Source organism: Heloderma suspectum, chromosome Z (assembly GCF_057233095.1).
Source record: "Heloderma suspectum isolate Gila_16-S chromosome Z, 16-S_ref, whole genome shotgun sequence".
In the NCBI taxonomy this organism is placed as follows: domain Eukaryota; kingdom Metazoa; phylum Chordata; class Lepidosauria; order Squamata; family Helodermatidae; genus Heloderma; species Heloderma suspectum.
In genome coordinates this window covers 8,389,416-8,403,372 of record NC_139476.1, presented here as the reverse complement: position 1 = coordinate 8,403,372, position 13,957 = coordinate 8,389,416, and the positions used below count along the sequence as shown (strand labels likewise).

The 13,957-nt window shown below is 47.7% G+C and overlaps 1 protein-coding gene across 6 annotated transcripts in view; it reads left to right on the top strand.

The window, feature by feature from the left end:
* NFIC (nuclear factor I C) overlaps positions 1-13,957 on the top strand; it is a 178,479-nt gene that overhangs the window by 114,927 nt on the left and 49,595 nt on the right. For all 6 annotated transcript variants that reach the window (XM_084825633.1, XM_084825631.1, XM_084825629.1 and 3 more), the window contains exons 3-4: positions 9,930-10,004; positions 10,906-10,980. In XM_084825633.1, the coding sequence (XP_084681759.1) occupies positions 9,930-10,004; positions 10,906-10,980 (150 nt within the window). The remainder of the gene's footprint in view (positions 1-9,929; positions 10,005-10,905; positions 10,981-13,957) is intronic.

The following is a 13,957-nucleotide window of genomic DNA, read 5'->3' as shown; positions in this document are numbered from 1 at the left end:
GGCTGTATGTGTTGCAGCTGTGTGTAGTGGCCCTATGCATGTACAGATCTACGTGCGTAGAATTCCATCATGTGAGGGTAATCCTGATTTATCCGTACATATGTACATCATACATATCATGCATATGTATATGTTTATCATGCATATATGCATATGTTTATCATGCATATATCCCCTTCATACTGGCACTGAACACATGGCCAGCGCAAGTGTTGGGACGGATGGGGTGTGGCTAACAGGCATGACTCCTCTGGCCCCTCAAGCGTTTGTGGGGTGCAGGGGGAGCACGTGTGATTCTCCGTCATGTGGCCTGTAGGTTGTTGTTCCTACTCTAAACCACTCCCTCTTCCCCTGTCTCTTAAGTCGAGGATCCTGGATTCACAGCTTCCTTCCTTGCACTAACTGCGAAACACCGCCAAGTCCCTGGACTGCAAGCTTTGGCAGACGTCCTTTGCCAACAACCTCCAGAAAAGCCGGGGGTGTTAAAAAAAACAACCACCACTAAAAACTTTTGCAAACAGCACCAGGAGGAGGGAGGAAGCACCTGTCTGTGCGTGCGTGCCTGCATGCGCACGCATGACAGCAAACCTCTTCCCACCTTCCCCTCTCTTCAGAAGTCCATTCCCTCTCCATCTTTTCAATTTCTCTCTGGATTTAAGTAGCTCACACTCTGGCGTCTGATATTTCTGGAAGTCTCCTTCTCTCTTACTCTTTGCCAGCGATAGTGGCTCATTGCTAAGTTTAAAAATAAAAAAGATAGGGCAGGGGAGAAACGCCACCCACTGCCCTCTTGTAGCCTTGGCATCTTTTCCTTTCCTTGGCTGCGATGCCTCTTTTCTCTGGGACAGCGGGAGGAATTTACAACACTTTAAGAAAAATGGCTGCCAAAGGGGGAAGGAGGGGGGAAATAAACTTTTTGGAGCGAGAGAGTGCGGTTAACTGTGCTTTTCTGCCTTCAAAATGGCTGCTGGTCGTGTGTGTGTGTATGTGTATGTGCAGTGTGCGTGGTGGTGGTGGAGTTGTGGAAAAGGAGCAGCCAGGGAAAGTTGGGGGCCTGGAGAGGATTTTTTTTTTTTTTATGACGAGATTCCACTTCCAAAATAAACAGCCTGTGAACCGTGTGTTATTTTCTTTCGTGTTCCATTGCAAACCAAGCATTTCTCTTTCTTCCTTTTCCATTTTTTCCGCTTCTAATTTTAAAAACATATTTCTTGCCAAAATAAAAATGGATACAAGAAGAAGACTGGATTTGCGTGGGGGGCGGGTGCATGGGCAGTTTGCATACATTCCTCGATGTTTGTTTTTACGTCGTGGGTTATTTCTTCAGTTTCAGTGCAATTTTTGTGCAGATTTCTTTGCTTGTTTGAGACCACTGGGGAACCAAGTTCTTGGTGGGGTGGGGTGGTGGGAGGGATGTGATGGAAAGGAGTTGTTAAAAAAAAAAAAAAGCATGTATTCCAGCGTTGGCATAGCAAACATATCATTATTTTGGAAAGACATGAGAGAACACAAATTTAGGGTTGTTGTTTTTCCTGCAAGCCTCAGGGATCTATTCAGTAACTTCCCTCACTGGGGTTCCAAACTCGGCACAAAATGGCCGCACGGGGGAGTTATGTTGGCAAGCAGAGAAGGGGGGGAAAACACAAAATGGCTGCCCATGCCTGCTGACGTTCATCCGAGAAGCACTGCCTTGAAAAACATTCTTCATGGGCTCCTTGCCGTTGAATTCCCATCCTCCCCCAATGTAATTAGGATGAATTGTCCATGCATATGCTGGCGTATGGTGGGGATAAGGTGTGGAGGGGGAAAGCTCCCACTTTTTCCCTTGCAGTAAAGCAAAAGTGTAGCAGCCGTTTCCAAATCAATCTTTTGGGACAGCATGCGAGAGAGGGAATGCAGGAATGCCGCTGGGCTAGTTGGCAGGCCTGGAGTTCTGTGTTTTGACTGTGGTGGCTTGGATCCTCTTCGCTTTCGCTCCGGGCCCCCTGCCGGTTGCACAACTGGTCACAACATTGGACAGAGGCTGTGAAATGAAATGCCAAAGGCCGTCCTGGCAGGAAGGAGTGGGTGATGGCGGCGCGGGGGAGACGTGCAAGGGGGGGAGTGTGAGTGTGCATGCGTGTGTGTGTGGGGGGTTGAGACACACACAGTGCGAGATGGAAGGAGATAGGAGAAAAGTATTTGGCAGGGAAATATTTGGCTTGGGCCCAGTTTCTGAGGCCGAGCGTAGGCTGGGACAGAGAGAAACAGCGTGCCAGACTTTAAGGGAAAAGTTAGAACAGCTGCCATCACGAGCAGGCCAAGAACCATCTTTTTAGCTCGTGAGCCCAGCTGGGACACCACATCCACAATCCCTTCCAAGCAATGCTCTTAGCATTTATTAACGACGATTTCATGCGGCTGCCATTTGCAGATGAACCTGTTTGCTTGTTTTTGGTTTTAATGAACGCTTCCAGAAGCATTCTGGTTGCTACATTGCTTTGCAGGGAGCTGGGAGAAACATTTCCAAATCCAGGCCTGGAGGAGGTGTTCCTCAACACAAGGGTGTCTGATGACAATGGCTGGAGCACGCTCTCTCTCTCTCTCTCTGTGTGTGTGTGTGTGTGTGTGTGTGTGTTTTAATCCAGAGCAAGTTTTTGAGCTGGAGCTGTGACACGTAGCAAGCTATAGGTGCAGAAAAGGGAAACGAAAATTATCAAAGTGACAGGAGTAACTCCCCTAAGAGGAAAGCTTACAACTGGGACTGTTTACCTTAGAAAAAAGATGATAGAGGCATACAAAATTATGTCTGGTGTGGAGTGGGGGGGGGGACACCTTCAGCCCACAGGTCTAATCCAGCCCTCCTCTCAAGCCCCACGTCCTTGTCTGGGGATCGGAATCACAAGAGGATGAGCCTGCACTTAGCTGGGGCTTGGAGGATACAAGTGTGGTGAGAAGCAGGCGCTCGACTTGGCCAGTCTTCTGACTTCGTGACCTCCACATCACCAGTGCTTTACACAAGCTGGCTCCTTCCTGCCCTGACTGGGACACGAGCTTCAAGGCACATGCCCCGATCTCTCCCCACCAACAGCTCTTTCTTCTTGCTTGAGGAGCAAAGTCTCCCTGAGCTCTGGCATGGTCCTGCATCTGTGGTTATTCTTTGGTCCCGGCTCGCTCCTTGACTGCCTTCTGGCTTGCTATTGGGTCCTGACTACTGGCTTGGCCCATGGCTCCTGGGTCCCAGCTTGTCTCTGGCATGGTCCTGCATCTGTGGTTATTCTTTGGTCCCGGCTCGCTCCTTGACTGCCTTCTGGCTTGCCATTGGGTCCTGACTACTGGCTTGGCGCATGGCTCCTGGGTCCCAGCTTGTCTCTGGCATGGTCCTGCATCTGCGGTTATTCTTTGGTCCCGGCTCGCTCCTTGACTGCCTTCTGGCTTGCCATTGGGTCCTGACTACTGGCTTGGCGCATGGCTCCTGGGTCCCAGCTTGTCTCTGGCATGGTCCTGCATCTGTGGTTATTCTTTGGTCCCGGCTCGCTCCTTGACTGCCTTCTGGCTTGCCATTGGGTCCTGACTACTGGCTTGGCGCATGGCTCCTGGGTCCCAGCTTGTCTCTGGCATGGTCCTGCATCTGTGGTTATTCTTTGGTCCCGGCTCGCTCCTTGACTGCCTTCTGGCTTGCTATTGGGTCCTGACTACTGGCTTGGCGCATGGCTCCTGGGTCCCAGCTTGTCTCTGGCATGGTCCTGCATCTGTGGTTATTCTTTGGTCCCGGCTCGCTCCTTGACTGCCTTCTGGCTTGCCATTGGGTCCTGACTACTGGCTTGGCGCATGGCTCCTGGGTCCCAGCTTGTCTCTGGCATGGTCCTGCATCTGTGGTTATTCTTTGGTCCCGGCTCGCTCCTTGACTGCCTTCTGGCTTGCTATTGGGTCCTGACTACTGGCTTGGCGCATGGCTCCTGGGTCCCAGCTTGTCTCTGGCATGGTCCTGCATCTGTGGTTATTCTTTGGTCCCGGCTCGCTCCTTGACTGCCTTCTGGCTTGCCATTGGGTCCTGACTACTGACTCCAGACTTAGCTGCCCAACACAGGAAGGGCCCAGAGGTAGATCCAGGTGGAGACTCATTTGGATGAGAAGAATTTGAGGAGCCTTGCTAATTGACGGAGGGTGTAATAAACCCTTTTCACATGTTACTCACATTGATAAGGAAAAGATGGTGAAAGGGAGAGCCGGGCCATGTATTTAGCCCTGTTCCCAATATCACTCTCCCTCCACTCCTGCTGTCTGTGTTGAGCATAACTTCTGAAGCCAAGTTATGGAGGTTCCTGGTGTGTTTTAGAACCCTGGTGACAAAGGTGTCCTGGTTGCGCAGGGGTGAGGGCTGGAGGAAGCTCTAGTGAAGAATCAAGAGCAGTCAGGTCAAACCTCAGGGTTCACATAAAGAGAAGAGTAACAGGCAAGGGTGAGTCCAAATGCAAAGCCATAGAGAGCAGTTACAAGTTCAGGCCAGCAAAGTTCAGATACAGAGTACAGTACCAGGCAAGGAAGAGTCCAAACACAAAGTCACCCAGGGTCTACACACAGGAGGTCCAAAAGAGGGTGGGTTAGGCATCACAGCAAGAAGAACCAGAGCTGGTGTAAAGATGCTGTTCCAGCCGCCCATCCTCCTGAGGACTGATGCTTATAAGCTGGAGCTTCCAGAGCCCCACCCAGCACTCAGCTGCAGTACATCAGAGGCTTCTGGAAGAAGTCCTCCTCATGAGGAAGGTCCTGCCTATGAGGTGCCTTTTACTCATGAGGAGCCTTTCTCTGCAGCAGGGCACTTCTGCTTATAGTTACAGTTCTGGCTTGTCTCTTGGGATGGCCCCGCTCTTGTGGGGTAGATAATCACTTAACCTCTGTCTCAGAAGCAGACCTCCTTTTGGGATGAACCCACGGAGGACCTAGATCCTCCTGGTCTGGCTCCTGTTCTCATGGCATGGGTTGCTCCTTGCTATGGTTTGTTTCCAAGAGGTCCTCCGGCAGGGACATGACACCGGGACCATGAGAGCAGAGTTCTAAATCCATAAGAGCTTCTCTCCCTTCTGACTCCCCCCCCCCCCCCACACACACACTGTTTCAGACATTATGCAGAATATGGCAATGACAGAGGCAAGAGTGCTGGCACCACTTTGGAGGCATGCCTAAACATGCTACCCTTTCGCTAAATTTCCCTATTTGTGTGAGTAACGCAGAAATACGGTTACGATGCTGCTGAGCGAATAGGTGGTTCTGTCAGAGTTCCCTAATGTAGGAACAGGGGCGTTAAAAATGCATGAGTGTTTGTGCCTCCCTGCCCCTATTTCCACATGCCACCAATATTGCAGAAATGAAATGATGGACACATGTATTTCTAACACCCCTATTATCACCCTGCTAGCAGAGGGCACCGCTGCTGCACTCGTACGTATTGCTAAAGCCTCCTCTTACACGTTGTACTAATTACGTCACCTGTCCTTTACTAGTTTCTGAAGCAAGGGGGTGTTAGGAAATAGACCACTTCCTAAGATTAAACTCAAAATCACCATAGCCACACTTCCAGTTCTATTTGTTCGCTAAGAAGTGGTTCCCCACCACCTCCAAAACAAACAAACCTGGAGGCAGTTTCAGGGCTTAGAGTGAAATCGTTCAACTATTTTGGCTGCCCTGGGGGGTTTATTGTGGTGGTGGCAGGACAATATCCTCCCCCCCCCCCCCCCGCCGCCGCCTAATCCTGTCTGTATTCCTGTTTGAAGAGAGGGAATAACAAAAATACTGAAATGTATCCTAAAAGGTCTCCCCCTACCTCCTCTGGCAATACTGAGTGTGTCAACCAATGTCCCTTGGTCACACTACAGTAGGATGGCAACTATTTAATAGCACATCGGTACCTGCAATTCAAACGATGTTTAGTTTCTGACTAGGCAATAGTGTCAGCATGGAGGGGAAGGGTTCCACTGCAATTTTATGCCCATCTCAAGTCATGTTCCCCACCACCACCATGCCCACTAACTTTGTGAGACCTGTGGGAGGTTGGCTGAAATTTGAAGAGCTTAGGTGTGTGCTTGCCGCTAACAAAAGAAATGAAAAGGCAGTGCCAGCATGTCCATCGAAGACAAAACGATAACATTTTACTAACTCACTTTAAGTGAGCTTTTTCTGTAGGATCTTGGTTTTATCATTTGCTCTGCTGCTTTTTTCAACCGTTGTTTGATTTGTTGTTTAGCTTCTGGGTGTTTTGTTTCATTTTGTTTTTAAGGTTGTGTTTTTGTATTGCTTTTGTATTGTGTTACATATGCTGCTGTGGGTACTTTTCTTTTGTTAAGGCAGGGTAGGTGAACAAGTGAGAGCTGCAACAAAATCTTGCAGTGTGGGGTACTCTTCAGGGTTCCCATCATCCAGCCATGCCTTCTTTTAGGATACCTTATTCCAATCCATGCCCCCACCCCGACACTCATTACACTGTCACTGAACACACTCAGTCATCATTTTTTTTTAGTCTTCTGCTTAGTTGTCATCTTTTTCTTAGTCGTAGTCTTTTTTCTTTTTTATGAGCATGGTTAGTCATCATTTTTTCCTTAGTCTTAGTCTTATGCTTAGTTGTCATCTTTTCCTTAGTCTTAGTCTTATGCTTAGTCATAATCTTTTTCTTAGTCTTTTTTCTTTTTTCTGAGCATGCTTAGTCATCATTTTTTTTCATGCTTGGTTGTCATTTTTTTCTTTCATACTTCTGCAAACCTTGGGATTTTCCCAAGCCTACTGGTACCTCCCTCTAGTGTGTGAATGGCACTGTTTTGACTGCATAAGGATAGCCAGACAGAGAAATGAGTTTGCTGTTAATGAAGATGATAGGGGCAGGTTTCAGACTTCTGGGACTAGCCTGGGTAAATCAGGAGCATCCCAGTTAAATTGGAGCAGTTTGAGCATCTCTCTGTCTCTCTGTCTCTGTCTCTGTCTCTGTCTCTCTCTCTCTCTCTCTCTCTCTCTCTCACACACACACACACAAACACAAACAGCCTGTCTGTTTGGGACACAACAGAAAGACACTTTTAAAATGTTCGGGCATCAAGAATATGCAGGGATGTGCAGATTCTAGCCAAGCATTGCTGCATAAGAAAGTGAAGGGGTGTGTGTGTGTGTGTGTGTGGAGTAAGGAGAAGTAGTAGAGAGTCTGGGTTGGAAGGGGGAGGGGGAGGCTGGCTAATCCAGGGTGGTGGTAGAAACCTATAATGCTGAGCTCAGCGTCTGCACCGAGTGCCCAAAGAGCCTGAATATTTTTAGATAAGATGGAAAGCAGAGAACGAGGAGTTCTGGGCTGCAGCCCGCGTGAAGCGTGAGTTGTATTTCTGATGAGGAACAGAAAGCAGGAGGCGAGGAGTGGGGAGAGGAGAACTGCTGCAGTGACTTTTCCTTGTGTGCAGTTTTGCTCTCTTCACATAGCGAGGCCCTGTGGCTTTTCCCTCAAGAAACAGAGAAACCCAGCACTTGTACATACCGCAGAATAAGACCATCAAGTTAGAAAGAACTTACATGGTCATCTCCTTGACCACCCTCCATCTATGGCTGCCAAAATATTAAAAAAAATATATTGTGACACCTTGGCTTGAATGCCTCCGAGCACCTGCAGGGTTCTGAAAAAACACTTTTAAAGGGCCAAAGGGCTCCTGATTTTGTGCAAAGTGGTTTTCCTTTGAGAAGGGAACAAGTGGAAACTGTAACAAAATGTTGCAGTGTGGAATGCTCCTTGTTCGGTAGAGTGCATGCTTTGCACAGGTTCAGTCCCGAACATCTCTTTGTTTGGTGGGGTTTTGTTTTTTTTAAGGATCAGGTAACTTTTCTGCCTGAGACCCTTGAGGGCTGCTGCCAGATGCAAAGAGAAAAGTCATTGGAAAAGACCCTGATGCTGGGAAAGATTGAAGGCAAAAGGAGAAGGGGACGGCAGAGGATGAGATGGCTGGATAGCATCACCGATGCAATGAATATGAACTTGAGCACATTCCAGGAGAGAGCGGAGGACAGGAAGGCCTGGCGTGCTGTGGTCCATGGGGTCACGAAGAGTCGGACACGACTGAACAACAACAACAAACATTCTGGAAAAGAAACTCACTGGAAAAGACCCTGATGCTGGGAAAGATTGAAGGCAAAAGGAGAAGGGGACGGCAGAGGATGAGATGGCTAGATAGCATCACTGATGCAATGAATATGGACTTGAGCACACTCCGGGAGAGAGCGCAGGACAGGAAGGCCTGGCGTGCTATGGTCCATGGGGTCACGAAGAGTCGGACACGACTGAATGACTGAACAACAACAACACATGACAAATAGCTTGACCTGGTATAAAGCAGCTCCCTTTTCTGCAAAGAAAAAAAGAAAGACCTATAATAAATACTGGGAATTACTATGGTGCAGGTCTGGCATGATTCTTACATCATGCCAGAACGGATGGCATGGGTGTGGGATCTGCAGTGGCGTGGCGTGGCGTGGATGGCGCCCACAGGGTGCTGAGGTCAGGCGTTGCGTCTTTTTCCTGCGCCTGGGGAAGGGAGGCGGGCCAAGAGGCCGCGTCTGCGGCTGGATAATCACCACGCGGGCAGGGAAGTGAGTGCTGTTGCGGGAGTGAGAGTAGTCTTTACTGCAAAAATTTATATGACATGGAGTTAGTGTTCAGCGGCTGCCATAGCAAACCAGTGTGCCCTAGTCTTGTGGTCAGGCACTGCTCATCTTTACCTCCTTGAGGAAGGGCCGGAGATCTGAACTGTTGCCACATTCCGCCCACCCCGACCGGGCTCCTGTGCTGTCCACAGCCACGTGGCAGGCAGAACTATAGCTGGCATATCTCCAAGCTAGCAGCACTCTGTGTGTGTGTGTGTGTGTGTGTGTGTGTGTGTATGTGTGTGTGTGTGTCTGAACTGACCCACACACCCAAAGATGTTGCAGGCAAGGAGGGATGTGTGAATTTCCACCCACCCCAAGACATTTTCGCACTTCTGTATCAATGCTTTTTTTGGTGTCCTTGAAATTTGGCAGGTGTTTCTCCTTTGGGAATACGAACCGTCAGGTCTGCTTTTGATATTGTGTTGGGCAAAATCCAGGGCTGATTCCTCCTCCTCATTATTATTATTACTGCATTTCTATGCCGCCCCATAGACGAAGCTGGCTGGGTGGCTTACAGAAGTTACAGACCCAGGCCCATTTCTCTCCTATCTTTTCATTTTTATTTTTATTCACTTAACCCCCCACCTTTCAAAACAAAAATCTTGCTGAGGTGCTTTACTATATAAGCCAGGGGTGTTGAACCTCTTTCAGCCTGAGGGTCAAATTCTATTTCAGCAAAACTCTTGGGAGTCACATTCCACTGGTGGCCAAAAGGAAAAGGGCTGGTGTCAAAATACCAAAATACCAGCGTTACTTTAGCTTAAAGTTCTTCCTCCTGGTAACTAAACCTTAGGCTTAAGGTTCTGCACTGTTGCCCTAAATGCTACCTTTATCTCTTTGTTCCTCTCATTTGTATGGAGCAGGGAATGGGGGCTGAAATCAGGAAAACTAGAAGGGGTGGTGAGTGGGTCACATCTGCCCCTGTTAAAATGTCCCAAATGTCTGGGGTGATTTCAAGTGGGAACAGTTGTGCTTCCCCCCCCCCCCAATACACCCCTGGGATTCTGTCATCTGTTGTGGGTCGGAGCTGGCCCTGGACTCAACTCTAGACCTCCTCTGTTTTAGATTTTTGAAAAGTGGTCCACTCATACCAATGAAAGGCCCAATTTTACTGTTCTTGTATTATATTGTTTTTATAATTTTATGTGCGCCACCCTGGGAATTCCTTTGGCAATGAAAGAACAGTATATAATGTTTTTTGGAAAGAAAATGTGTTGGCGCATGGCCAACTCCTACAATGGTAAAACTTACACATGCTTCTTTTCTTTTCTTTTCAGATTCAGATCAGAGTAGCAGCCCAAGGACGGGAATCAGTTCTGACCAGGAGGACAGCAAACCCATCATCACTCTGGGTGAGCAAGGGGATGTCCAAATCCTGAACAATAAAACTCTTGTCACTCCTACCCAGTGATGAGGGATAATGCGGGTTGCAATCCAGCAATATCTGGAGGACCGCAGCTTGCCCATCCTTGATGTGGAGGAATCTATCTGTAGCTCCTGGACCTCTAGTGCAAACCCAAGAAGAATCGGGATAGAGTTGGGATGGAGCTGTGGAGCAGATCCACCGGAAGATGAAAGCCAAAGAATTGCTGACCAAGGGCTGAGTTAAGAGGATAATCCAAAGAAGGGATGGATCTAGAGATGATGGGGCAAACACTCCCAGTCAGACTTGGGACTGGGTTTGGAGATACATAGCTCCCCCTGCCCGCCCCCCCAAATTTGGAATATAGCTTGGCTCTCTCCAAACCTAGATTGGACCCTGTTACAGCCCTGACGATGATATAATGGGGAAGTCTTCATTCCCATTCCCCAGTCTTCCCCCATACACCTCTAAACCCCCTCCTCTCACCTGTTTGATCCTGAGTCTTCTGCAGGATCAGAAGTGTCATCTCTTCTGCAGGTTATTCTTTCTTTTTCCCCCTTATTTGATTTCATTTATTACATTTCTATACTGCCCAATAGCACAAGCTTTTTGGCGACCATCACAATTATAAGTTCCTGGTGACAATCAGGAGTATAACAACAGTTGTTGTTGTTCAGTTGTTCAGTCGTGTCCAACTCTTTGTGACCCCATGGACCATTTTGGAACATTTAGCATTGCACATTGTTTGCCCAATTTAAGCTTAAGAAACTTTATTCTTCTTCCAAGTTGAACTTCAGTATCCAAACTGTTAAAAAATTCCAGAAAAATCCGATCAGGCAGTCATTGACATGGCAGCAGATTCTGAATGTGTGTAAAATCTCTCTTTGCAGATGCAACAGATTTCCAAGAGAATTTCGTCACGTCGGGTGTGTTCAGCGTCACAGAGCTCATCCAGGTTTCCCGGAGTGAGTAGCTCCTGGCTGCTTTTTTCTGTTTAGTTCTTGCTTCTGTCAAGAGCAGCTTGCATACTCCAGGGGTGAGGGTGCAAGGTTTTGTGATGCACACAAATACAATAATTTTTAGACACCTTCCCTCAGCCCAGACTACCTCACAGAGTTGTTGTGTGTGTGGAGAAAAGAATCATGCACACTGAGCTTCCTGGAGGTAGAAGGGAAAAAAATAAAATAACCAACTATAATTAAAATAAACACATTCAGGGCACTGCTGTCCCTTCCACTTGCCCCAACTACTACAAATCCTATGCAGCCAACCCTCTTGAGCTTCTGCAATTTCCAGAGGCATTGCCCACTCATTTTCAAGTATACTTTCATGCCCATGAGGGCTAGAAACTTGGAGTATGTTTTTTTTAATTATTTTCTCAGCTGAATTCTATACCAATTTAACAACATCCTTTTTCTGCCCTCCCATTGAATATTTATTTATTTATTTATTGCATTTATACCCCGCCTTTTTTCCTCTTGCAAGGAACCCAAGGCGGCTTACATTATCCTCCTCCTCTCCATTTTATCCTCACAACAACAACCCTGTGAGGTGCGTTGGGCTGAGCCCTGTGACCACCATTGGGACAGCTTTGCCAGCGTTTGATTAAAACAAATATTTGCCTCCGAGGAGTTGGGGGTAGGCCAGTTATGATGGATCATAATTGGAGGTTGGTGGAATCTGGTGGGTCTAGGTGGAGTGGAGACTAGTGGTGTGTGGCTGTCTCTGAAGCTTATAGCATTTCGGACTCTGGTAATAGTTACCATCCAGATGGTAACAATATTAAAGTACAATATTAAAAACCCAGCATTAAAAACACTTCCAACTACAGTAAAAATAAATAAATCAAGGAGCAGTTAAATGGAGCAGCATAATTGATTTACTTACAGCCCAGGGAAAGCCTGGGTGAACTGTTGTTGTTGTTGTTGTTGTTATATTTTTACCCCGCCTTTTTCCCAGTACTGGGACACAAGGTGGCTACAAAAATTAAAACATATACAATTGAAACATATGAAAATATACAAAAGTTAAAATATAAATTAAACAATATAATTAAAATTATATTAAAACATTAAAACAGCATTCTAAAACAGCATTTTAGCAGCTTATCCCCATGTTCCAACTATGTCCCAAAGGCCTGCTGGAACAAGAATGTTTTAGCCTGCCTCCGGAAACACATCAAGGAGGGAGCCATCCTAGCCTCCCTGGGAAGGGTGTTCCACAGCTGTGGGGCAGCCACCAAGAAGGCCTTCTCCGGGTTCCCACCAAACGTGCCAGTGACAGAGGTGGGACTGAGAGAAGGGCCTCCCCAGAAGATCTCAGGACACGGGCAGGTTCGTAAGGGAGCATACAGTCTTTCAGATAACCTGGACCAGAGCCGTATAGGGCTTTATAGGTCATAGCCAGCACTTTGAATTTTATTTATTTATTTATTTATTTCATTTCTATACTGCCCAATAGCCGAAGCTCTCTGGGCGGTTCACAAAAATTAAAACCAAACAACACACAATAAAACAATTTAAAATATACAGAACATTAAAACCACAATATAACAATACAACCACAATAAAACCTAGCATCAGTGCAGGAGTTTAAAATACAGATTTAGAACAACAAAGATAAAAATTTAGAAAGCTAAAATGCTAAAATGCCTGGGAAAATAAAAAGGTCTTCACCTGGCGCCGAAAGGAATACAATGTAGGTGCCAGGCGAACCTCACTAGGGAGCTAATTCCAGAGCCGGGGTGCCATAACAGAAAAAGCCCTCCTCCTAGTAGCCACCCGCCTCACTTCCTTTGGCAGGGGCTCACGGAGAAGGGCCGCTGATGATGATCTTAAGGTCCGGGCAGGCACATATGGGAGGAGGCGATCCTTCAGGTAACCTGGCCCCAAGCCGTTAAGGGCTTTGAATGTTAACACCAGCACTTTGAATCGGGCCCAGAAATGGACTGGCAGCCAGTGCAGCTGGAAAAGTACTGGCGTAATATGAGCTCGCAGGCCAGTCCCTGTTAACAATCTTGCTGCCCTATTTTGGACCAGCTGAAGTTTCCGGACCGTTTTCAAAGCAGCCCCACGTATAACGCATTGCAGTAATCCAGACGAGAAGCTATCAGAGCATGGATAACTGTAGCTAGGCTATCTCTGTCCAGATAAGGGCGTAGTTGGTATACCAGCCTAAGCTGATAAAAAGTGCTCCGTGCCACTGAGTTCACCTGTGCCTCAAGTGACAGTTCTGGATCCAAGAGCACCCCCAAACTACGAACCTGATCCTTTAGGGGGAGTGCAACCCCCTCCAGAACAGGTTGAATATTACCTAGCCTGGCAGACGAACCACCCACTAACAGTACCTCCGTCTTGTCTGGATTGAGTTTCAGTTTATTGGCCCTCATCCAGTCCATTACCGTGCCCAGGCACTGATTCAGAACAGCCACTGCCTCACCTGGTTTTGATGAGAAAGAGAGGCAGAGCTGGGTGTCATCTGCATATTGATGGCACCTCAGCCCACACCTCCGGATGACCTCCCCCAGCGGTTTCATGTAGATGTTAAACAGCATGGGGGATAAAATTGTGCCCAGAAACAGACTGGAAGCCAGTGAAGCTGTTTTAACAAGGGAGTTGTATGCTCCCTGTTACCAGCCCCAGTCAACAGTCTGGCAGCAGCTCTTTGGACCAGCTGCAATTTCCAAACACCCTTCATAGGCAGCCCCACGTAGAGCACGTTGCAGTAATCCAAACGGGATGTAACTAAGGCATGCGTCACCGTGGCCAGATCAGACATCTCCAGGAACAGGCACAGTTGGCGCACTAGTTTTAACTGTGCAAAAGCACTCCTGGCCACCGCTGAAACCTGAGCATCCAGGCTTAGGGCTGAATCCAGGAGCACCCCCAAACGGCGAACCTGAGTCTTCAAGGGGAGCGCAACCCCATCCAACACAGGCTGAAT